The sequence below is a fragment of the Sander lucioperca genome, chromosome 7, assembly GCF_008315115.2.
Source record: "Sander lucioperca isolate FBNREF2018 chromosome 7, SLUC_FBN_1.2, whole genome shotgun sequence".
Lineage (NCBI taxonomy): Eukaryota > Metazoa > Chordata > Actinopteri > Perciformes > Percidae > Sander > Sander lucioperca.
The window spans coordinates 29,449,978-29,477,373 of NC_050179.1; the positions used below are offsets into that span (position 1 = coordinate 29,449,978).

General features: G+C 40.9%; 1 protein-coding gene across 2 annotated transcripts; it reads left to right on the forward strand.

Moving 5' to 3' along the window:
• Positions 1-2,014: 2,014 nt before the first annotated feature.
• pitx3 (paired-like homeodomain 3) lies at positions 2,015-26,375 on the forward strand. Of its 2 annotated transcripts, none has more exons than XM_031300399.2 (4): positions 2,015-2,279; positions 10,194-10,311; positions 16,842-17,047; positions 24,825-26,375. In XM_031300399.2, the coding sequence occupies exons 2-4, from the start codon at positions 10,203-10,205 to the stop codon at positions 25,392-25,394; spliced, it is 885 nt and encodes a 294-aa protein (XP_031156259.1). In that variant the 5' UTR covers positions 2,015-2,279; positions 10,194-10,202; the 3' UTR covers positions 25,395-26,375. The 2 variants fall into 2 exon arrangements, with proteins under 2 accessions (XP_031156259.1, XP_031156260.1); XM_031300400.2 differs by lacking the exon at positions 2,015-2,279 and adding an exon at positions 6,226-6,369.
• The last annotated feature ends 1,021 nt before the right edge of the window (positions 26,376-27,396 follow it).

Here is a 27,396-nt window from a genome sequence, read left to right on the forward strand (position 1 = left end):
ATTTCAACTACTTTTACCACCTACATTTCAACTGTTTTCATCTCTTACACCTCTCTTACTCGTACACAGTATTGCAGAAGCAGCAGCTTCAGTGCTCCATCTGTGTCTACACACAGTGTGTTCAGGCACAGTATTGAGTGTAGGTACTGTAGGTCGCAGGCATTTTGGCAGTGTTCACAGGCCAACACACAATCACATATAGTATCCACAAAAACCTAAAGTATCAAACGTAAACATACTCATTATGCAGAATGGCTCCTTTCAAAATGTCATATTCCTATAAAATATGATATGATGCGGTTTTCATCACTAACAAATACTGTACACATAAGAGCATTTTAATGTTGAAGTTCATCAATGTGGAGCCAGTTTTAGATACTTTGTATACTACTGGGTAGATGAGTAGTATAGTAGGATACTACTACATCATACGTGTTTTGTTTAAAAAGCCACCAGCCTAAAAGTGTCAAATAGGCTATATGTAGTGCAATATTTCCCTCAGACATGTAGTGGAGTAAAAGTATATAGTCGCAAAAAAATGGAAATACTTGTGTAAAGTTTAAGTATTTTAAAACTTTACATAACTTCAGTACTTGAGTAAAGTAAAGCTCCTCCTCCCAGCAGTCACCGGGTGCTCGGATACCTCAGGCTAACTGAGCTAACCAGCTGACAGCAGCTACAGTTAGCAGCAGTAAGCAGTTAGCAACAAGTAAAGCTTTCTGGCCCTCGCGGGTGTAGCTGTGGGCCTAGTGTGGCCATTGCCCCCCATCATTTTAAGCCTCGACCCCCCTCTGGCCCCCCTAACTGTGGCAAATATTTGATATAATTCTGTGCAGTAAGAAATAACATGTAGCTTAACACTAAATTAGTATTCTTGTGTTTATTGTTATATGTGTATCGTTGGTCTTTTGTAGAACCAAACCTATGGAGGGTTGGTGGACCTGTGCTTAATATATTTGGTACACCTAAAATCACATTTGGCCCCAGCCTGGCCCCTCCATTTGAAATGGTCTAGAACCACCACTGCCTTCTGTCTATCAGGAAACTCACATCAGGACATCAGAGGATAAACCACAACACTTTTTCTCCATAAAATATGATCCAGTTTCACCAAAATCAGTGGTAGTACTGTACAGTGTTTCAGGACTTCTCCCGGGGAGATCTGACCCGCTCGCCAACATGACATGGTGCGAGAACAGGCGACGACTGAGGCACCATTGTCCCTATTACAAGTCAGAGTAGCATCAAAATTATTTTGAAGCTGTCATTTTAAGGTAAAATAGTTACATAATGTTGCTTAATTTGCAAAAAATAAGATTGAAATTTAACTAGGCTACTTTTAGTATTTCAGCTGTTTCAAAAGTTTTAACTGCAATTCTTTAGCAGCAAGCTGTACTTGTTCTTCTGAATTTTCAGCCTTTTCTAGTTCCCTTTGCTCCATTGTTTTGTAAATGTACATGTTTGTGTCAAAATTGGCAAAATACATGTGTATGCTATAACTCACTTTATGTCAAAACGTGTAACATTGATAACAGGGAACTTTGTTTCTTACTTCTCCACGGGTTTTTCTTTTTGCTTAAAAAATGATTGTTGCTTAGAGATAGCTTGAACATCAAAGAGAAACCAAATATAACACAGTAATAAAACAAAACAATTCAATTTGGACCTCAGAGCTCCCATAAATCCCCGTCCCTTTGCAGTTCTAACCTGCACCAGCCGGGCAGGTAAACAAAGTGCTGCACTGTGGGGAGGCTGCATGGAGATGGAGAGATGGAGAGTGTTTGTAGACAGAGAGCCAATGGGAAAGAGAGGCGGGGGGAGTGTGTGTTTGCAATTGTGTATGCGTGCGTGTGTGCCCCATGTTCGCGCAAAGAGAGAGAGAGAGAGAGAGAGAGAGAGAGAGAGAGAGAGAGAGAGAGAGAGAGTGTAAGGGGCTGTCCTTTCTACAGTGGACCTGTCACGCACAATATTTAGCATAAAGTCACCCCCCCAACCTCCCCCCCCCTCCCTATACTCTGTGTGGGGATCAAGCCTCACTACTCCGCAGCCTTCATGTTTGACAGCACAGAGGGAAGAAGAAGAACAGAAGAAGAAGAAGAAGAAGAAGAAGAAGAAGAAGAAGAAGGAAACTGACTGACGCTTTTTCTGACTTTCTGACGCACCGGGGAACTTTTTGTCCATGTCACCAGCAAGCCTGAGGCCAGGACACCCATCAGCCTGTAGCAAAGCTCTTTGCCTTTTCCACGGATTAATTTAACCAGACCAACCAGGGATTCGATGTAAGTGCAAATACCCGCACTTTTCTCTCTCTCCTCTCTCTGTTTTTTTTTTTTTTATCTCTCTTTTTTTTCTCTTTTGCGCGTCTGGAATCTATCCAGCGCCTTTTGATTTGTGCGTAAAAGTTGACCAGACCTAGCCGAGGTGTACAGCAGGGCTTTCATTAACTCTCTTCTTAGCTACAATTCGCAGCTTTCCATAATACCAACAGCGCTTGATTCTTCGAAGTTGAAGTACCAAGAATACGCTTTCGAGTGCTCTGGATATGGCTTCAAACACTTCGAGGATGTCTCAGTGTGAACAGCAGGACTTTGTTGTAGGTGTGCGTCCGCTGAGCAGATTATTATTGTTGATGAGAGGCGACACGTCAGGCAACGGGACATATTCCAAAGTGTGTATTGAATCTTCTATTCAGACACAATGATCACCGTCATTACAAATGATTAAAACAGAATTCCAAACACGCCGTGGCTCCACGTCGGGCCTCGCGGCATTGTGACGCTTTGATTAAAATCAGGAGGGCTTTGTTTTGTTCAACTAAACATCCCTAAATTCTGCTTCTGTCGCACGGAGTTTAGGAACAGGGTGAAACGCTTCCATACCCCCACCACCCCCCAAAAAAGCCTGTTTCTCCTGTAGTATTATACTGAATGATCATGTTTGTGCTTTCAACAAAATGCTTCGCGGCGGCGGACGCTGTGGAAATATTTGGGAGGTCAAAAATATTTGGGCATGCGGAGGAAATTGATAGGTGGCAGGTGGTGGCTGCCGGGGCCACAGAAACAAAGCTGTACACACACACACACACACACACACACACACACACACACACACACACACACACACACACACACACACACACTTCAATTTTACTTATGCTTATAATATTTGCCTCCGTTTTACAAACATAATGCCTAGATACTTTAACGTTAAATTACCGCGTTAATATTTAAAAGTGACTTGACATTGGAAACAGTAGTTTGATAATAATAATAATAATAATAATAATAATAATAATAATAATAATAATAATAATAATAGTAACAATAATCATAATAATCATCATCATCATTATCATGATGAAATAAAATGAAGGCTCCACTTAGGGCCCTTACCAGCTTTTTCCGGAGCTTTCGACAGCATCTCAGTGATCCTCCTCGGACGGGTATCTGCCTGATAAAAGGCTGTGTATGCAGGCTTTATTCCGGTAGCCTCGGGCCGGTGTCCACTGCCCGTAGTTAGGCCGAGGCCGATACATACAGTGATATTAATAGGCTACTAACGCCTGGAGCCCATTCTGCATCAGCCTACCGTTCACATTAAATAGCCTAGTTGAATACCTACCGTTATTGTGGAAATCATATGTTTAATAAATAGTGGAGCCAACAATGCACTGTTAACTAGCTGTAACCCAGGAGACTTATTTTATATTTAACAATATAAAAAGACTAATCTGTATTTTAAGCTTTAGGCAACGGCTCCTTTTACTAAACAATTTATTTTCGTTTTTTTTAAGTCGCTGGTCGTTTTAGGAGATTTCCTAAAAATCAAAGGCACGGCGGATTCACTTTCCAGAATCCCCGGGTTTGATTTCCCCCAGCCGGCCTTTCGGTTAGGAGCCTCTTTTGCATCTGTTCCCTGGTCAGGGCGTATGAAAATAACATTTGTTTAATCGAAGTTTTACGTTTGGCCTCAGGGTAGCATGTAAATGTGTTGTTTGGTGATGCACGCGGTCACGGAGCCGTGTGCACCAACACAGGCGTCACCGTGTGCAGGCCACCGGCCTGCTGCAGCACCGCCACCGGCCTGCTGCAGCCCCGCCACCGGCCTGCTGCAGCCCCGCCACCGGCCTGCTGCAGCCCCGCCACCGGCCTGCTGCAGCCCCGCCACCGGGCAGCAGCAGCTCAACGTGGCCAAAGCTGTATTTGATTTCAAGTATATGTCTCACTTTAGGTTGTCATTATAGCGCGTTAATCATCCTCATTGGCCTTAACAGGTGGGAACTCGCATGTGACCTTAACTCCCATAATGTCTTATTAAATCCCATAATAACAAGGCATTTCAAATCACAAACGGTATCAGAAAAGGTTTTATTGCCACAAAAAGTACACTTATGTGGAATTTGGTGAATGGCGCATACATACTGTAAACAAACAACAAACAAACAAACATATTAAACATTAATATGAAATAAACAATAAATACAGAATAGCTAAAACAGACCAGAATGTGCAGCCAAAAATGTGCATTTTCAAAGGCTGCATTCAAAGCGGTGTAATGAGATTTCATTTCTACAAGTTTATTTTCAAAACAATAAACTGTGAGAAGGAAACCTATAGGCTAGGCCAACTTAAAACACATTTAAATTCACATTCTCATAATGGTATCACTTCAACTGGACAATGCATCAATTCATCGACATATCGACAATCATTCCGGCTACTTAGCCTATAGATGTGTTTTAAAAATATGCTCCCTGGACTCAATTCTCTAATTTAAATCATTTCCTGTTCTTAGAGTCAGAGTCAGAATGAGTGAAATATATTTTTCGGTGGACAGTAATGCACTGTTAATATGGACAGGCTCTGTGTTAATCAGTGCTGTGGACCCGTGTTGGCGGCCTCTCTGCCTCTATCATATGCAAATGGCTGTTAGAGGAGGGCAGAAATTAACATCTACAAACATTGGACTGGAATTCCATCTGCCGCCTCTTCGAGGAGGCCCTTAATAAGTTCTCAGACAGCAAAGTGACACACATCTTAATCAACTCTTAATCCCGGGAATTAATTCCCGACGTGTTGATGAATAATTCCCGGGCTAATGCCTGCAGTCCGTGGCAATGCAAGCAGTCTGCCGCGCGCACCGCCAGATGGACCCGGCAATCTCCCGAAAAAATGAGAAGATTCCCCCTTCCATTATTATTATTTTTCTTATTATCACCAGATATATATTTTAATGAGATCGGTGTCACCGGCGACTGCTTATGCAAAGCGGAGAGTCTCATCCTGAACAGGAGCCCCCCCCCCCCAGCATTACAGTGGCATCCCAGCTGGATGTGGAGGTTCAGTGCCACAAGGGCTCCAGGAAATAGACTGCACCCTCTGCTATATAAGAGGGGTACGTAACTTTAACCAAATCAGCTCAGGTTTTATTTTTTATTTTCATAAACTTCCCTCAGGAGTTCAGGAAATCAGAAAAGTGTTTATTCAGAAACATAATTGACTTTATTGTCATTGTAAGGACATTAAATGGAATTAAAAGTGCTACTCTATGGTGCAAACATAAAACACACACACACACACACACACACACACACACACACGCACACACACACACACACACACACACACACACACACACACACACACACACACACACACACACACACACACACACATCAAACTAAGAACATGGATCAGGGAATGTGAAGATGGTGAAAAGATTAAAACTAAAGAGTAAAGAGTAAAATAGTTATTGCCACAGTAAGTTAGGTGGAATGAGCCTTGGGGTTTGGTGCATACATATACCAACAAACATATTGAACATTAATATAGGAATACGCAATAAATACAGAAACAGAAAGAAATGTATAGAAGCTGGGATGTGTTACCACAGATCCATCTGCCTGTCAGCCACTGCTCATTAGCTCAGTGATAGCTTGTTGGCCATATTGAGCTCGGAGGGAGGGGGAGAAGGGCTCTTGATTTTGGAAATATAATCATGCGGCGCCCCTTGTGTGTGTGTGTGTGGCTCTGTTGGGAGGGGGGGGGGTTGGGGGTGGGGGGGTGTACTGACACCTTGTTCTGGACAAAATGACTGGCTTGCATCACCTGCACGCCCCTTGCTGCCGGGCCAGCCAGCCTCTCAGCACCACATTGACACCAGGCCGCCCGTCCATCACTGCCACGGGCCGATTGGCTCGCATTTATAATTCTGACCAAATTATTGGACCTTGCTAATACTAGACCTGGGCTGTGCACTCACAAAGGGACAGCTGTTGCTCTGTCAGGCGAGTACGCTGACTGAAGTGTTCCACAGCCACTGGGACCTGTTGGTGGAGTCACCCAGGGAAACGGCTCAACACAGCAAAAGGTAACGCCGCTTCAAACTAAAATGACACACAAGAGTTAAATATAACATGTAACTTGTGCGTTAACTTCATCTATTGTTGCTTTCTGCTGAACATTTGTGGCGAGTTGTTCTTTCGACAAAGTGAAAGCTCAGTTTAAGCTGGTTAAAAAGGACGTAAGTTTGATCGTAATTGAAAGAAGTCAAAAGAATCCAACAACAAAGGTGATGGCATGACGGTTGGTTATGTTTGCCAGATCAGTCATTTTTCCTGTTACATTTTACGAACACGGTGCTACAGCTCTATCGGATGAGGCTCGCCGAAATGTCAGATCAGGGTTGTTTGAAAAACTCAATCACAAAAACCAGACATATGTAAGTATGTAGTATCACCTAGTATTCTCGTTCAACCACGCAAAATTAAGCACTTGCAAAAAAAGCCAAGAAGTTCATTATTAATTCAAATAGTAAGTCAGATTTTTTAAATTTCACTCAGACAGATAATTAGCTGTTTTTCAGTCATTCAACTAAACAAAAGAAGAAGAAAAAAAGAAACTAAATGTGCACAGTCATGAACAAGGGGAAAACTGATCATATCAAAGACTCATTATTCCAAAGCCACAACCCAGAGGCAGTGTACTTACCGAGGTAATCCCTGTACTGGGAGACTTGACCTTATCCTTAGTCTTGCATCATTTTCCCAGAGATGCAGGGATGGCCTCTGGCCGACAGCAGAATACCCATTTTCCTGTCTCCTAATCTTTTGTGAAATGCTCCGATCATTCTCACGGATGCTAAACAAAAAACAGATGCACGTCTTTCTTTTAAAGTCTCTAGAGAATGTTTTTGTTAGCAGTGACAACTACGAAATGTGCAAAGCAGCATTTTTTAAGGGTCCAGGCGTTTGTTTCACTGGCCAAAATTAAGTTACAGATGTTTTTGATGGAAGAAAAATGTTGACTCACCTATCAGATGTCACAGATATTCAGTGGTAATAAGGCGCTAAACCTTTAATCACAATGTGCAGATTGGCTTTAGTGCAGCATTATGTAGTCAGACTGAGTGACACAATGTTAAGTGAGGGTGAGGAAGACTTTAAGAGGAAGCTCATGACTTACAGTGATGACATTGCTCATTTTTGGGTGCCAAATTCAAATCATTGTAATCACTGAAAGCAGAAGAACATGGAGCTCCGTGGGAACAAAGTGACAAAGCAGCCTCTCTTTGATGAGTTTCCAGGACTTTTTAAACCCAGTTGTCTCGCTTTTGGTCTGAATTTTCTTTAAATACCAGCCTCTTCATATCTATTTAAGGATTGTTTAACCCCCCTGTTGTCCTCGGGTCAAATTTGACCCATTTTCAAAGTTTCTATATCAGACATTTGGGTTTCTTTCAACCGAAGTGCCCCAAAATAACACGAATGCTTCCGTAAAACTCTTCACTCTTCACAAGTGAAATTAAGGATCAGATATCTACTGTAATTGCATTTTGGGGTGTTTTTATTCAATTTAATAGCATTATTCTGACTAAACTTTGACATATCTGGGATTATCCATTACCTTCATGATTGAATAAGCAAGCAAAACGTGGAAAAAAGAGACAAAAATGTAAAAACAGTGTCTAAAAAAACAGTTATTTTGACCCGGGAGGACAACACAAGGGTTAACACTGGCTTTTTGATGATTTTGGTATAAAATTGACCTCAGTTGAGTTTTATGATCCTCATGTGTCTTTAGTGCATGCTAAACACCGAGGTCATGTCCTCAGTATTTTATTGTTTGAGGCTATGCCATAATCTGTACTCCAACCCCCCCGCCACATTTAACCCCAGCACAAGTCACATGTGACTGGCACACAAAGGACTGGCATGGTGGCAAACAGACTGCAGGGAAACACAGAGGGGGAGGCCAAGAGAGGTGGGAGGGGGACATATAGGCCTACAAACGCTACATTTGCTGCTTCTGAAGCTCTTAACCACAGCGGTGACTACATACACACACAGCTCCAACTCAGTGTTTGATTCTCAGGGATGAGGTTAATCGCCTTTTTAAATCGGTGATAACATGGATTCATTGTAGTCTACGGCAGCCTTAAGACTTTCCTCTAAACCTGTCAACTTTAGCTTTTACTCACCAATGTCCTGCAAGGTAAATAGAAAAGGAGGGTAAACAGTGACAGCACGCTGAGTTGAACTGGGCCGAGCCTTGACTTTACGCCTGCTCCATCCCTTCTATTCCTCTACGGGAATACGCTTGACAAAGTGTATTACAAAGTAAAATGTATAATAATTAAGTCACATGAGAACAACATGAAGCAATGTTACTTTTTGGAGCAGAACTTTGGATGCATTTTTTGATCAAACACATGTGAAGTCTAGGACAATTATTATGCTTATGCTTATTTTTTGACTTCATAAGTATTGTAGCCATAAATGATTCGAAACCTCTTACAGCTTGGACGGAGTCCCCCCCCCCACACATACACACACCCTCACATTTTCAAGGTGTTAACTGATCGCGGATAAATAATCGACCAGCTATATTTGGGCTCTATTGAGCAACAGTTCTATCTCACTGGCTACAATTAGTCTTGGAAACATCATTGTGTATTTGACGGCATTAACTCTATTGCTCTCCCCACGTAGCCCAAAATAGAGTCAATTCAGGGCCAGTCTGGTTATAGCTGCTTATGTCAGGCTCATACAAAGGGATCGGGATTACAACCACAGCGAGGGGGCAATGGAAAGATCAGAGAGAAAATAGAAACAGAATGCACCTCCAAATTAAACAAACGTACACAAACCCACATCACATGGAGAATATACTGATTTAAATAGCTAAATTGATATTTTGCCCAAATAGGATATACGGACATTTCAAGGAGAAAAATAGGGTGTATGTTTGGGACACAATGAGGTCAGACAAAAAAATGCATTTACATAAATATAGCAACAAAAAAAAGAAACTGGTAATCATGACAAAATTAGATGAATTATAAATGCTTTATAAATGACTGTATTATTATTATATATGCGCTAACCTTTAAAATCACTTTGTGTCTCTATGATAGATTTTGTTGTATTTGTCTCTTTCTGCCCTACTTTTGTCTGTTTAGGAAAATATAAACTGAAAACGTTTTGAAGACCTATACGTCTTTCTGTCCAAAAAAAAAAAAAGCATTTGTCTGTGTTCATAAAGATTTTTGCTGTGTTAGATCAGGGTATCAATAATTATATTAACACCTCCTGTCCTGTAACAATGTCCAGAGGAAAATATCCCCTGCGTTGTGTTAGTCAAATGATCCAAATGATTGAAAAAATAAAATGATGAAAATGTTATTTGCAGCTTACTTCTTCAGAATAGTACAGGAACCGAGCTTCATATGGAATACTTACAGTGTTCCTGATTAAGTTATAGGAATATTACAGGGATATTAGGCAAGTATGTGAAAATGATCAACCAACTGAAATAGTATGATGATGTGAACTTTATATTATGCATGTTACAATTAGAATTGTAGTGGTGTCAGTTAAAGTTAGGATGTTGGGATGTTGTGACAAAATACAGACACTCAGACCCTTAGAGGACAAAAATGTCCCGTTGAAAGCCATCATAACCACAATTCTTTTGATCCCATGTTGTTGAAGATGTTGTGGCTGCACTCAGCTGGGAGGATGACATGTCTCTCTCTATCTCTCTCTCTCTCTCTCTTTCTCTCTCTCTCTGTGCGTGTGTGCGCGCACGCGTGTGTGTGTATATATGTGTGTTTGTGTCTGTGTGTCTGTCTGTCTGTCTGTGTGTGTGTGTGTGTGTGTGTGTGTGTGTGTGTGTGTGTGCGCGCGTTCGCAGAGCCTGGTTATGGATTTTAACCTGCTGACGGACAGTGAAGCCCGCAGCCCGGCGCTGTCGCTCTCCGACTCCGGGACCCCGCAGCACGAGCCGGGATGTAAAGGCCAGGACACCAGCGGTCAGTGAACACACCAGCACCGTGCATCTCTCATCTGTGTGACTGTGGACACATGGAGCCCTCTCAGTTTAACACTGGGTTTAATGAAAAACTACTTGAAAATGAAAGAAAATGCTAAAATAATAATAATAATGACAATTACGGATAGGCCTATATATTCCGTGAACGCAGAAACACGCAGACTTAGGTATATCATGCAATATAAATGACAATACAACATTCTATAATAATTAAAATAATACTAGGCTAATTATAATAATAATAATCGGGTGTGTTTCTGCGCAATATCTTCAATAAATTATGGATGCAAATCGGCTCCAAAACAAACAGATAGTAATTATTTTCTGATTTTATAACAGACTTTATGCCCTCGGTATTTCTGCCGAGGTACCAGAGGACAATTAGCTACCGGTTTCTTCTCGTATTTTTTTTTTAGCTCGAGCCCAGTTTAATCAGCACCAACTGATAAAAAATAAAATATATTATAAACTATGCAGCTTGTAAAGGGCTTTGGGAGGAATTCAATGCAAGTGGCTCTGCAGGGAGTCTCTGATCTTCACTCGTCTTTCCGCCGCAGTCGTTTGTTGCGCAGGCGCAGCGGATGGACCGTAACAACGTGCACTCACTTGACTTTGAATAATAAAATAAATTGCAAAGGAGAGAAAGCTATTTCTCCCGAGAGTGTCATCAGACTCAGAGCACGATTTGAAATCAAAAATTGAAAATCTATATTTAAGAATCTGTGTTGGATCATCTACAGGCTATTTCCAAAAAAAATTAGCAAACCAAAGGAATGACTGAGTAAACCATTCCCTCAGGACTGAGAGAGAGAAAACTAATTGTGCTATGAAATAATAACTCAGGGTCCACTATAGGCCTACTAGCTTTTTTTAGGGAGCTTTCAACCGCATCTCATGGCCTTCATTAGGAATGGATTTCTCCCTGTTGTAAAAGGGGGTTTACCTGTCGTCGAAACGTTGGTCACGTGATGACAGGTGGTCTGTAGATGCTGACTGTTGATTGGTGGAGGGTTGCTGATTGTAAGCTCTTCTCTCTGGTTACCCATACTGACCGTTTCAGCTAGTCCCAGTTATGGAATATGACCAATAATCACCTGGATGTATTTTCTCAACTCCCTCTCTAACTTCTCCATGCAGCATATGTCATCTTAACCAGTAGTGGAATGTAACTAAGTACATTTACTCCAGTACTGTAGTTCAGTCCAAATGTTGAGGTTCTTGTACTTTACTTGAGTCTTTTCTTTTCATGCCACTTTCTACTTCTACTCCGCTACATTTCAGAGAGAAATATTGTACTTTTTACTCCACTACATTCATCTGTTACAGCTTTAGTTACTAGTTACTTTACTTACACTTTTTAAGATTCCTACACACAAAACACATGTAGTTTATAAAATCTGATGTTTGATTCTAAAGTAAACTAGCCAACAATATAACGGCTACAAGTCCAGCTGAGATGATTAGACCATTAAACACACAACTGGTTGGATCCTTTACAATTACTACAATGTTTTGATACTTTAACTACATTTTCATGATGATACTTACACACCTTTACTGAAGGAACATTTTCACTGCAGGACTTTTACTGTAACAGAGTATTATTACAGTGTGGTATTAGTACTTTTACTTTGGTAAAGGCTCTGAATACTTCTTCCACCGCTGCTTTTAACCCACCTACCTCTCTATTTATATCTAGCGATGTGTGTGTGTGTGTGTGTGTGTGTGTGTGTGTGTGTGTGTGTGTGTGTTTGTGTGTAACCCAATCTAATTGCTTGCTAAACTGTGTGTGGTTAGAAATCCAGTCGTAACAAACTGTCAAAAACAAACTATTTGGGAAAGAAATGTGGTGTAAAATGCTTTGGTGTGTCTCCTGCTGCTGGAGGAGCACTCATGTAGCTCATTGACTTCTCAGTAAAACTCATTTGCTCTCTGTGCCTCTTTCTCTTTTGGGACCTGATGCTTTTTTTAATAGCGCCTAAATGCCAAGTTGATATGAATAAAAGCCCAGATGGTGTATGTTAGCCCAGGAAAGAGGAGCCGGCCGTTTTAACATGGACAGAAACAGTATCTCAGGTGCATTACTTTTGCATTGATTGAAATATGAGTGAAATATGCGATATGCGATAACGTTGTGGAATATGATGATAATTGCAATAAATGAACAGATATTAAAGTGTTCTCAGTCTGCTGCTTTCAGTATTCTGCTAAAATACAACAAACTGCTTGTTGAATTTAAAACGAATAAGGAAATAATTTCCAACTTTCTTTTATTGAACAAATTGAACAAAAAATCTCAGAGTGTCTATGGCGACATGTCGCAGCCTTTTAACCATGTGTAGATTGCGCCAGTTGATAACGCTATGACAATATAAAAATAATATTGTGCAGCCCTAACGTTACTATTTTTTTTTTTTCTAAATCTGTGTAAATCTAAATCTAATTTACATCTTTTATCGATCTATATTTTCACAATAAAAGCCTCAAATATTGTTGAGTTTGTGTACAGGTCAATAAAACACAATGCTTTAAATGAAATAAGAAATGTTTTGCAATCGTTTGCAATAAAGTATGACGACATATTCATCTCAATAATATGATTAAACATTCTGTAATGAAAAACCTACACATGGTTGGTATTTTATAGGTTAATTTCAGTATTTTGAGATTTTGTGTGTTTAAAATTTGACTACTTTTGGCAGTGTAGGAAATAATATGTACAAGTTTAAGTTGATTTGTCCTGTTGCAGAGCCCTTCATTTTGGTTTCTGGTTAAAGTTCTGTGGGAGTGGTGAAGGCTACGGCCCTTCTGGATCAGCTCTTTCACACACACAGAAGATTCCAGCAAATAGTCATGTCCTTGCGACTGCAAAATGACTTATAACTACATGAATACGTTCTGTTATGAATGATCCATTATGGATTTTGTTTTTAAAGGTTAGCCTATACCTTTATAATGAACCCAAAATACATCCTTAAATCTGGACTGAAGTATAATACGGCTGCCGCGCCTTACCACAGCCCGCTGACGCCCGTGCCAGAGGCACGGACTGCCCTGACAATCATCTGTGTGTGTCTTTATTATAGGCTTTCTCTTGAAAGAAAAAGGTGCAGCTCCTGTAAAAACTGACTTTGATTTGACCCTTTAAAGTAGTCAGTCATGACAACTTTTATTTCTGTAAAAACATATTCTGGATTTTGCTGTTTTCCAGATGTTGAAAAGTGATTTGGTTAAAAGCCTCTTGCAGTTGTTTCCCCAGATTAAAGCTCTCGGAGAAGCTGACCTGGAACGGCTCTGTCATGTCGGCACATTATCAGTCAGATTGCTCCTATTGTTGGTCAGCGCGCCACTCTAAAAAGGGCTGCCCTTTCCTCACTATGTGTTATAGACTTTGGCCTTAAGTGGCAGCTTACCCAGTGTCAGTTTACTGCCAGATAACAGCCTCGGCCTGGCCCTTATTGGTTTTTCCGGCAGCCCTGTGGAGCCTCTTTTTAAACCCCGCTGATCATTTCGAACTGCTCCGACAGCTAAGCCCTCGCCAAACAGAGCCCAACTTGCCCCAGTCACAAAAGCCTTATCCGCAGGATTAGCTGGCCAACTAATTTCACTTCTTTCTGTGAGGTCCTCCAATTGCAGGAGTCAGATCTGGCAGAAAGAAGCCTTGGCAGACATAACATGGATGTGTGGTCCTTTAAACTCACTGCGCTGGGGGCCAAATGCAATCACTCACTGCTCCTGCACATCTTTGAGCGTAATGCAGTGTTTGGAATCATTCTCTCTTGGCAATGTCACACTCATGCTTGTCATTTTCCAGCCTGTGGGATGGAGGGACTTCACATGATGTTTGATCCGATAATAATATCCACTCAGTTTCAGCAGGGATAGCATAGTGCTGATGCATATCAGGATGAAAGGTGTCGGAACAATGTGCTGTTTCACAGATGTGTAAGCTTTTTTTCTATGTAGTATTCAGCCAATTAGACTCTTACAGGCGCAGAGCAGGATTCAAATCATCTGCAAAAGAAAAGCTCTGCTTTCAGCTGCTTCCTGGCTACGTTTTAGAAATTCTCTGAGTGTGTATATGCATTAAAAATGCTTTCACAATGTACTACTGGTGACATATTATTTTACAGGTCCCATAGTATCCTTATAATTCCCTAGACAGGAACTGATTTGTAATTTCTTATAGTTCCTTTGGAAGGATTATGGAATCTGGTAAAATTTTTTAGGAAAATGGATACAATTTTAGTAAATGTCCATGTCAATTTAATTAACGCCAATTCATTTCTAACCTGCCTAGATGGTATTTTACTCCAAACACACTAGGCCAGGTGGAGTACAGAGTTCAAGAAATGTGGAGAAGAAAGTTTCCACTGGTAAGAGAATATTCATTATTGTAAATTATAATATCTTGGTTTAAATGGATTCCTTTTCAATTATTACGCTTTTGGCAGTATAGGGACATTGTTTGATTGACATTGAGGGTGGAAGCAACTAAGTACATTTCAGTACAAATACCATAGTAAAGTAAACATGTGGAGGTGCTTCCATTTGACTTTATACTCCTACCCCACTACATTTCTTTTCTTTGTTTTCTTGTTTTTCAACATGGTGCTGAACAGGTGTGTGTGTGTGTGTGTGTGTGTGTGTGTGTGGGTGGGCTTGTTTAACTATATTTGTGGGGTCCAAAAACCGGGAGTCCAGTATACTTGTGGGGTCCCGACAGCTTTGTGGGACCAAAATGCTGGAGCCCACAACTTTAAAGGTGTGTTTGAGGGTTAAGACTTGGTTTTAGGATTAGGGTTAGAATTAGGTTATGGTTAGGGTGAGGGTAAGGGTTAAGGTTAGGCATTTAGTGGTGATGGTTAAGGTTAGGGTAAGGGGCTAGGGAATGCATTATGTCAATGACGGGTCCCCACAAAGATAGTGTGTTTGTGTGTGTGTGTGTGTGTGTGTGTGTGTGTGTGTGTGTGTTTGTGTGTGTCACAATGTGTATTACATTGATGTAGGATTTGTGATCTGTCTTGTTTGTTAGATGTTGTCATGTTTTTACTGTTGGATTTAAATCGTGCCCTGTCTAGGGACTGCAGATGTAAATTAGCCTAAGGCTAAATCTGGGACAATGCATCAAATAGCAACATTTATGTTAAAAATTGTACATGGTCCCTAACAAATAAAATGAATAAATTAAAATTTTAGAGTGAACTTTTGACAGCAATGGTAACTATAGTTTCTTTGCAGATTAAAAGTGTACATACCAAACATTTATGATCAACTAAAAAGACATGTATTTGTATAGATCAAACTACCCAACATTATAGAAATGTGACCACCATATCGTTTCCTGGTTCTTGCAAACTCAAATAAATGATTGTGCAAACACCAAGTTTACTGAACACTGTTTTCTCTATAATTAGTCACATTATATGCTGTAGTGCTTTCACAAACAGGTTATGGCAAAATAAAGTGATCCTGCTATATGTTACTTTTTTAGTTTTAAGCTCATTTTACTGCTGGAGACTGTCCTCCACCCAAAAAAATCCCCCTTAAGTGGTTTGTTCCAGCATCGTTCTGACCTATATTTATGTTTCTAGTGGCAGCGCCCTCTAGTGGCCGTAGTAGTTCTGACGGGAGCAAAGCAGGAAGTAAGGTGAGGAAGTATAAGAGCGCCTCATAAGGAGGCAGGTTGGGGGGGTGGGGGGCGGTTCAAACAAACACAGGACTTTCACCCAGGAGACCGGGGTTCATGTCCCGTTAGAAAAGAAAAGGAAACAGAGAGTGTGATTATAACCAAAATATGTCTGAGTTTATTTGCAAAGCTAATGTCAGTCAACTAGCATGTTGCTACTCCCCACAGTGGGCTGCTTGAAACATCGACTATCAACACACAGGACCAGTTGCCCAATCACAGTCCTTGAAACACCGACTATCAACACACAGGACCAGTTGCCCAATCACAGTCCTTGAAACACCGACTATCAACACACAGGACCAGTTGCCCAATCACAGTCCTTGAAACACCGACTATCAACACACAGGACCAGTTGACCAATCACAGTCCTTGCGGTCTGCGTCGCCTCAACGTGAGGGTCTGCGGGGGTCTGCGGGGGTACGCCGTCGATTCGACGCAGAAGCATAAATCAGCCTTTAGACGGGGGGAACAAACCACCCATATGGTCGTACGGTTTGGAAGACTGGTTGAATAAATACATTTGTGCTCAATCAAGTTAAATATAGTGTCAAAGGCTCCTTTTGTATAGGCGCTCCTGAGTTGTATACTGCACAATTGGCATTCATATATTTCCACTTACAGTTTTTTCTGCACATCCTCATCATTCTCAAAACACTACGTGAATGTATAACACGCCTACAGCGTATGCATTTCTACAATTGTTCAGTACAAGTGATGCATTGTTATGTTGTTATTCTGTCTACTCTTATTTATCTTCCTACCTAAGATGCACCTCTTGGTTTCCTTATGAGATTATTTGTCTTCCTGGGTCTGTGCAGACACAGAGAAATCCCACCAGAACCAGCTGGATGAGTCCAGCGCTGACGACGGCTCTCTGAAGAAGAAGCAGCGGCGGCAGAGGACTCACTTCACCAGCCAGCAGCTGCAGGAGCTGGAGGCCACCTTCCAGAGAAACCGCTACCCCGACATGAGCACCAGAGAGGAAATCGCAGTGTGGACCAACCTCACGGAGGCACGGGTCAGGGTAGGTACCCACACTATGCCCTCAACATATCTGTATCACAGCAGCCGATTCCTCCCTGGTTGAAGGTGTGCTAGTCTATATCGACGACCATTCATTTAGGGGATTGCTCCGGTGCTGCTGGAAGTTCCGCCAGATGTCCGTCCCCTTCCTCTTCCTTTGTGTTGGCGTTCTAAACTCTGGTGGATTTCTGGATTTGTGAGGACTATGGTTAACTGCTCCTCAGATCTCTGCAGGGTAAATCCAGACAGCTAGCTAGACTATCTGTCCAATCTGAGTTTTCTGTTGCACGACTAAAACTACTTTTGAACGTACACATGTTCCACCAAAACAAGTTCCTTCCTGAGACTATTTAGCAGAGGCACCGTGGCTCCGTCCGGAGTTTAGCGCTGCCCAAGACAATTGTGATTGGTTTAAAGAAATGCCAATAAACCAGAGCACGTTTTTCTTCCTTCCAGGAATGCTGTGTGGACTAGCCAGACCTTCCTCCGCAGCACTGTGTGTACGTTCAAAAGTAGTTTAGTCGTGCTACAGAAAACTCAGATTGGACAGATAGTCTAGCTAGCTGTCTGGATTTACCCTGCAGAGATCTGAGGAGCAGTTAACCATAGTCCTCACAAATCCACCGGAGGTTAGAACGCCAACACAAAGAAAGAGGAAGGGGACGGACATCCGGCCGAAAATGACAGACATCCTGCGTAATTTCCGGCAGCACCTGAACAATCCCGGGAATGAAAGGTTGTGGATATAGACTATGGAAAATATGCCACCTAAATGGTTAGAAAATACAAGAAAAAAGTGAATGTAGGTTATGGGCGATGTTTTAATCCCTGTACCAAAGCTTCAGTTGTCACAGCCCACCTTAATGTCAGAGGTGCAGCAGTGTGCCCACAACCAGTGATTCACTCATTGTAGCTATATGGAGCAGGAGGACACACATTCTGATGGATGACAATACAGTCCCTGGCCTGCCGTACAAGTAATGGATCAAATTAATGTTGGCTGGATGAAAGGTCACATAGCACACATTCTTGGTTGTTATTTTGAAAGGAAAATAGACTACACATGGTCTTGTCCCTAATGTCTATCAGCGGCCTTTCTAACCCCTACATGCCCAAAATACTTCACCTGTCAGCTTGATCCATGTGATTTGTCAGAGAGCTGTTGTTAGTCATCAAAGATGCAGCCTAATGGAACACATTGATAACACTCAATCATGGGTCTGGACGGTGCTGTATAGTATGCTATACACACTGTAAAGACATTTGAAGCTTATTTGTGATTCCAGACTATATAGATCAAATTTACTTCACTTAACCTGTCTGATAATAGGACCTTCAGAGTATGCCACACAAACAGCTCATGCTATGTGTCTCTAGCAGTGCTTTGAGCTAACTGCTAACATCAGCATACTGACATACTCACAATTAAAATAACGTGCTGATGTTTAGCAGCTCACATCTGTGGCAATGCTTTTCTGTGTGATTGCCCCCTTAATTGTTTTCAGCATTGCATGAACTTAAATTTATCAAAATACCTCGGTGAGTGGTAAAACGTAAGCACTATCATTTCCCAGCAATCCATACTCATCTGTTGCATGGGATTATAGAGTATAAGTAGCCTATTATGGTATATTAAGCTACTTTTGCCCACAAAAACACTGAAAGATGTTGAAAGTTTTCAGCACTAATAATAAAATGATACGTAATTATTCCTACAATATCTGGGCAATACATTACAGTATGGTTCAGGCATGGTAAAAATGCATTAGGTCTAATTAACTATATTTCATATTAACATTGACTCAAATGACTGGGTGAAATGGTAAAGTTGTTACTCACATGGACAAACCCACTGTGGATAAACTCACTTACACTACCTGTCCAGCAAACAGATAAAGGTAGCGCCTAGCTGGTGAACATAGTGCAACATTTAGGAGCTAAAAGCAGAGTGAGTATTGGACTTGGAATATGGCTGATGAATGTTCTGTAGCTCCATATTTTGCAGGATGTGTAAACAAGCAACTGTTTATAACTAGCAAGTGAATGAGGTGATAAGATATCAGATGTTGTGTTTATAGTCACCAGTGGCCAAAAAAATCAGTTCATTATACAAGTATAAGGTTCGGCAACAAGTTGTGTGTGTTACTTCCACACACTTAACTTCTGTTACTCTGCATCAATGTCACACTAGTTCCTGCATTGGCACTGAGCGTTTAGATCGCACATTATTCCAACAGAGACTGGACTGATATCAAAGGCTATGACATTGAACTTAAATTAATTTTTTACATATTTCAAAGGTAATGCTGTTTAGCGTAAGCCTCTACAGTATGCCGACATCACCAAGAAGGCCTGAGTTCTATATATTCCTCCATTAGGAACTCAAACTCATTAGAACACAACACTCATTCAGAATACAACAGGGGTCTTCAACATTTTTTAAGCCAAGGACCCCTTAACTGAGAGAGACAGATCAGGTACCCCCTACAACATGGTATAAAATTAACTTGCATATTAAATTGGGTCTACAATAACGTGTAGGATGGGCAAAAGCTTTTATACATAACTTTTAAGTACATAGAATACCAAGCTATTTAAAGGTCCCATGGCATGAGGTTTTTTAACATTAATATGAGTTCCCCCAGCCTGCCTATGGTCCCCCAGTGGCTTGAAATGGTGATAGGTGTAAACCGAGCCCTGGGTATCCTGCTCTGTCTTTGAGAAAATGAAAGCTCAGATGGGCCGATCTGGAATCTTGCTCCTTATGAGGTCATAAGAGGAAAGGTTACCTCCCCTTTCCCCGCCCCACCCAGAGAATTTGGCCCACCCATGAGAGAGAGAGAGAGACATCATGGCTTTCAAATGAGCAAAGTGGCAGTTGGTCAAGGCCACACCCCCACCCTCCACCTTGTCCCCCCCCTCTCTCCTCCTCAATAGCATTTAAAGCTACAGACACAGAAATGGCACATTCTAAGGAAAGCTCATTGTGGGACTGGCTCTAGTGGCTGGAATTCTGCACCAAGGCTGAATTTAGGGAAAGAGACTTCAGATACAGTATTAGGGGACCACTAAGGTCTATATAAAAGAGACTTCAGATACAGTATTAGGGGACCACTAAGGTCTATATAAAGAGACTTCAGATACAGTATTAGGGGACCACTAAGGTCTATATAAAGAGACTTCAGATACAGTATTAGGGGACCACTAAGGTCTATATAAAGAGACTTCAGATACAGTATTAGGGGACCACTAAGGTCTATATAAAGAGACTTCAGATACAGTATTAGGGGACCACTAAGGCCTGTATAAAAGAGACTTCAGATACAGTATTAGGGGACCACTAAGGCCTATATAAAAGCATCCAAAAAGCAGCATGTCATAGGACCTTTAAATAATAATTGTTGGCATGGTTTTATTAATCATGTTTTAATACTAAACATACATGAGGCACAGTGAATCCTTAGGATGAACTGTATCTGTGGATGGCTACCTTAGTGACTATCGTCTTACCTATGGGGCAGTAAGCCTATCAATTTTTGTTTTTTTCCCAAAAAGGCTGATTTAAATGCGCTAAAAATATGTTGGATTCATGTTGAGACACTTTAGTTTTTGAAAAAAAATTAACAATAATTGTGTGGCCCCCCTGCAGTAACTCCCTTGTTGAAGATCTCTGGAATACAGTGTGCCTGTTAGAGATTTTCATTTTCTGAGCCACAGACAGGCAATATACTTTACACTGCAATACAGTTAACATCAGTGTTTTTTTAAAGAATGTATTTGATCTCCTTCCTATGCAATCATCTGAGCATTCCACAGAAGACGTATTAATGTGGCATTGGAGCCATTGAGGGACCTTGACATTCAGCCTTTCAAACCGCATTGCCTCCGAGTCACTGTAAAGATTGGGTAGCTTCTGTCCTCTGGCCTGGGGCTTCCCCTGCTGTTACTAAGTGGGATGGAAAACTCAGAGTCATGCACTTTCTACTCATATTAATGACCAACAGCATTCTGTTACTATGATAACAGAGGATTGGATGATACGCAGCATGTATGCCAAAGCAGCAGAGAGACGGCTGAGTATCAACACAGGAAAGGCCTGTAGAAGTTTTACGAGGATATAAGAAATTAAACATTTGATAGCAATTTATTTTTATGTAAAACAAACACATACAGATGACCAGGAGACTTCTGTCAGATGCTGTATATAGATCTTTTTCTATGCACAAACGAAAGGTTTCTGTCTAGTTCGAAGCAAAAGTTTGTCCACAACTTTACACTGAGAGAAACTTGGCACAGTTTTAATTTCTAAAAAACCATCAATTTAGATTTTCCACTAAAGCTTTAATCCAATTCATATCCTCCAAATATAGGACCATAAAATGACAAATGTGAAGATTGCCATTTTCTGACATTTCTTTCATTGGGATCTCACTATTCAAATAAGTCAATGATTAGTTTTAATAAGCCTTGCCTAATATGACTGTTTGAGGATACACTTCAACTTACTTTCTGGGATCATTATGTCTTTCAAAAATTCTGGATACATATGCACACAATATTACTGAAAGTATTTGAAAGGGTTAGGATACTCCGACTAGATGTGTTTTAGAATTAGACTTTATTGACTCCTGACACTTTCTGATAGTTAGGGTAAAAGTCATTTCAAAATAACTTCTTCAGTCACTCTATTTTTTTTCCTTCTGTGCAAAAATGACATTAATCTATATTATAGGTGAAGCTCTGAAAACATCTCATATAATTTATAAGAGACTTACTGTAGAGATGCACTGATTGACCGGCCGGTGACCGGAATTGGCCGATTTTCACGTCATCGGCCATGACCGGCGACTGGCCGGTCAGTCTGACATATGCCGATTTTATGCTGGTCAAATTCACTCGGGCGCCGCATGATTTACATCGCGCAACATCAGCACCACACGTGCACATGCAGGGTTTCCGCTATATGCATGTAGCAGCGGCGTACTGCCGCTCAATCAGCTGTTTATGTAATGTCATAAAGTCGTAATTATACACGGCTAGGCAGAGCCGTCTGCTCTACTGATCTCAGGCCAACAGTCAGCCGCTCTCTCTCTCTCTCTCCCCTCTGAGGCTGAACAACTGGAACATGAAAACCGCACTCACGGGTCCCGTGAAATATGACAGCTACAGTTTATCAGAAAATAGCGTTGGGCACACTGACTTTGATGAATTTACTGTTTATCAGACCCCAGCTGAGACAAGAAGCTAACGTTAGCAAACGCTGTGGTCCCTCTGCCTCTGACGCCCTGCTGGCCGCTGTAGGAGACGCTGTATTCCTCCGACACGCTGTATTAACGTTACTGTTTAAAACGCTTTATTATATTATTTATATAGTATTTTATTGCCATTACCTGTTTTCATACATATATAAATAAGTTTGCTAAATATATCACATTTGTTTAGTTGGTTATTGGATGTGAAAAGAAGGAAATGGTTCTAACATTGCTCTTTAGATGTGTGTGAATTTCCCACACCAGGAGTAATTTATAGTTCTATTTTATAGTGATTGATTATCTATTCAAAAAATGTTCTATGTTCTATGCAAAATGTAAAATTTTCAATTAAAGAAAAGATAGAAAATAAATATTTGTGTGTGCTGTAAAGAAAATAGAAAATATGAAATCGGAATCAGCTAAAATCAGTATCGGCTGGTCAAACTCAATGAAAAATCGGAAATCGGAATCGGCCTAAAAATTGTAATCGGTGCATCTCTATGTGTAATTGGCAACTCAAGCCCCCTTACTGTCACTGATGTTACTTTATGATTCCACTCGTCTCACTGCCATTTATCAACTTTCAACTAATATTCCCCGCAGATTTTAATGCGGTGTGTTTACTGCACGAGTCTCCACAATCACCAGGAGAATAGCTGCTGGCGGATCAGCAAGTTGATTTAGAAAAAGCTCCTCGCTGACTGTTTTAGAGTTTGCAAAGGCTCTCTCTTTCACCAAGGGTTTGTTTGATGCAATAACACAATGTCAGTGGTGGAGTATTCAGATCCTTTACTTAAGTAAAAGTACTAATACCACAAAATAACAAAATACCCTGTTTCCAAGTAAAAGGCCTGCATTGAAAATGTTCCTTCAGTAAAAGTGTTTAAGTATCATCAGGAGAATGTAGTTAAAGTATTAAAACATTGTAGAAAGTGTAAAGGATCCAACCAGTTGTGTGTTTTACATGTGCAGGAATCTTAATGTGTAAAGTAACTAGTAACTAAAGCTGTAACAGATGAGTAAAAAGTACAATATTTCTTTCTGAAATGTAGTGGAGTAGAAGTAGAAAGTGGCATGAAAAGAAAAGACTCAAGTAAAGTACAAGTACCTCAACATTTGGACTGAAGTACAGTACTGGAGTAAATGTACTTAATTACATTCCACTACTGGCTTTTATGTAACTTTTAGAACTTTTTTTTTTAACAACATGGATCTTACTTTAATACTTTTGGCCATCATTCTTACTGAACTCAGCAGTTATAGTGGAGATGTGGAAAACAGCCAGGAAAACTACTGAACTTTTAGATTTATGTTTTATGTATTTCTTAATTTCCTTGGTCAAAATATTTTTAACTTTAAAGCCACTGAGTCTACAAAATATCTGTAAATCAGCCTTTTAAAAAATCGCACCATGTGTAACTTTAGGTTAAAAAAACTATAAACTCTAGGCTACTTTATATATTCATCCAGGTTTCCCCCCCGTTTTAGAAATGTGCCGTGTTCCCAGAGCTCAGCAGATAGTACAATGTTATCAGAACTGATGTAAATGATGGACAAAACTACTAAAATAAGACCCAAGTTGTGGTAAGTAATTTTTCTTTAAATTGTAATGAAGATCCCAAAATAAAAATCATTATTTAGTATTAGTATTTTTTTTTAAATACAGTTGAAGCGACTCAATAAAAACTTTATAGGCCCTGAAACCCCATTTTATTAATGAGCGTCCTACTATGAGTGTTGTGGTTATTTCACATATATCTGTGCTCTTCTCACTGGTTTGAGTTGGGCGTGGCTCAGTTTGAAAAAGATAATGTCACTTACTTCTGACCAAAACACACCTACACAGTCCTGATGAAGCCGAGTATCTGAGTATTTCATAAATAATACCTAAAGGTGTTCTTTCTCCAAAAAATAAATGAGACTGTTCTATATTTAGTACAGGTGGGAATCACCAGAGGCCTCACGATACGATACCATCACGATACTTATGTCACGATACCATATTATTGCGATTTTAAACATATTGCAATATTCTGCGATATATTGTAATTTAATACCTTTTTCCCAACTTCAAATGATGTCCCCAAAAGGAAACTTTGTCAACATCTGTTTTATCTATGAAGATACATTTCTCTGTTCACTTCAATTGTACTGCTGCAAAATGGGATTGTCAAGCAGACAAACTGACCAACACCACGGAAAATATCATGATACTATGCTGGATCGATTTCTTTTCCCACCCCTAATATTTAGTCATGCATATTTCATGTTTTTAAGAAAAACAGGATTCAAAGAGGGTTGACTGACTTACTGTACACTGAACTCATGTTTCAATTTCAATTCAATTTAAAGAGCTTTATTGGCATGAGAAGACATTGCTCATATTCCAAAAGTAGATAACATACAATTAAAGGAAATTAACAATGACTGGCACGACATAAACTATAACATTACCAACTTAAACATAAAGTGATAAAGGCACGAGGAGTACAATGGTACAGATGTTTCTCCTTTTGTCTTCCCTAGGTATGGTTCAAGAACCGCCGTGCTAAGTGGAGAAAGCGCGAGAGGAACCAGCAGGCAGAGTTATGCAAAAATGGCTTTGGTGCCCAGTTCAATGGACTCATGCAGCCCTACGACGACATGTACACTGGCTACTCCTACAACAACTGGGCTACCAAGAGCCTAGCGAGCAGCCCGCTCTCTGCCAAGAGCTTCCCATTCTTTAACTCAATGAATGTAAGCCCCCTATCCTCCCAGCCAATGTTCTCCCCCCCCAGCTCCATCCCCTCCATGAACATGGCCTCTGGCATGGTGCCCTCAGCGGTGGCCGGGGTTCCCACTACGGGGCTCAACAACCTGGGCAACCTCAACAACCTCAACAACCCCACGGCGCTCAACTCGGTAGCGGTGAGTGCGGCCACGTGCCCCTATGCCACCACAGCCAGTCCCTACATGTACAGAGACACCTGCAACTCCAGCCTGGCCAGCCTGCGGCTCAAAGCCAAGCAGCACACCAACTTTGCTTATCCGGCAGTGCAGAACCCCGTGTCCAACCTGAGCCCCTGCCAGTATGCTGTGGACCGGCCGGTATGAAGAAAAAGCTCCAACGGCGCCCCCTGACCCAACTGACCAGCTGTAAGTCCACTATACCCCCCGCCCCCCCCCACTTCACATCTCTTCAGTTCCATCTGTAAACTGCCAGATGTGCTGCAGACTGGCAGATCGTGTTGTGATGGTACACAATAACAATAATCTTCGAAACTGACACAGCAAATAGACGTGCCCGGATGGACCACCGCGCTTCAAAAGGAATTCTTTCCAGTTTGTGAGACTTTGTCGCTGAACTGACCAACCGCATCAAAGGATTTCTAAAGATTATGTCCATTATCACTTTGTTTCCTTCTTTTGAACTGCATGATTCGAGTAAATGTAGAAACCAAGAGTAAATAAAACACGGATGCTTCAACTGGACTGGTGGTCAACATCTTGGCCCAAAAAACATCAAATGCGATCTTTGCAACTGTCGCAGGAAAAGAGACCTGTGGTTGCAATGCGGGACAAATGGAGGATGTATATAATGGACTTTGTTTGTTTTGTATGTGACAAAAAAATATATGAAAACGTACTTTAAAGATGAGAAAAGCATGTTCTTCAAAAGCAAAGGCCCTAGGTTTATGTACTATGAGCTCATCCTTTAGGAACTCTAAACTTTGTTGTGAATTCTTCTCCCCTTTGGAAGGCCATAGGTCAAAGGTCAGCTTGGATGGGCAAGAGGAGGGCAGTCCTGGAAAGTGAACACAGCCTCAAGCGGTTAAACACAAAAACAACAATTTACTTACACATACCAGAATATCAGATTTTTCAAGTAAAACTCTAAAAAGCCATTGAGTATATAGATTTGTGTGGTGTTATACGAAGGGAGTCCATGACTGTAAAAAAAAATGTATGTAAGAGTGCAGTTGTCATAACAAAAAAAAAACAAGCTTTTTTTTTTCCTGGTGTAGCCTGCTTTGTCTCATTAAAGAACCAATTAAAGGATCCGTTTTTATGAACTACAAAATGGACTTTGCCATTGAACAGAACAGAACATGTACTTTCATATCTCTAATCTACAGCCTATGGCATTAGTTGAGTGACACAGGCCAAAACACAATGTTCTCACAACAATGAGCACAACGCCATGGAAACCCCGACTCACTTCCATGGCAACCCTTATGCAACGGCTGGAGGTAGAGGGGGGGGCAATAGAAATGTTCCTGAAGGCTGCTCACTGATATGTTTGACCTACACTCGGAGCGGTAACAGCAGGCTATCCAGTAACACAGCAGGAATCCACAGAGGCCGAGGCTGAACCAGGGCCAGGATTACATGAGGGCCTCAAGGAGCCACAGACCCATCAGCCCCTGCAACTGTTTATTGCTCTGACATTTCCACCGCTGTTGTCTTTTCTTTACGCCGATTTAAAAAGGTAAATCTTTTACATTTTAACCCTCGTGTTGTCTTCCCGTCGACCATGAACTTCCGGGTCAAAATTGAATTTTTGACGCTTTTTCCCGATGCCTTTGACACTTTTTTTTAAAAACGTTTTTGTCACTTACAGTATTTCAACGCTTTTTTTTTTATTCATGGTACTATAAATAAACCTAATTTATATGACATTATACCTATTTTTTTAGTCAAAACAAGGCAGAAATGATAGATTATTTTGACTAATAGTTAAGATCAGAGGAATGTTGAGTGGATCACAGACTGGTTTATGTCAAAGTTTTGAAACCATTTAAACATTTTTTTTCCAATGCTATAAAATTGAATAAAACACCCAAAATGCAATGAAAGTCATCATTAATTTTTTTTTAAAGATTATTTTTTGAGCATTTTTAGGCCTTTAATAGACGGGACAGCTGAAGACATGAAAGGGGAGAGAGGGGGGGAATGACATGCAGCAAGGGGCCGCAGGTCGGAGTCAAACCCACGGCCGCTGCGTCGAGGAGTAAACCTCTATATGGACGCCTTCTCTACCAACTGACCCAAATGTCATCATTCATTTTAACTGTGAAGAATGTTGTATGGGTTGCATACAACGCACATGCATGCA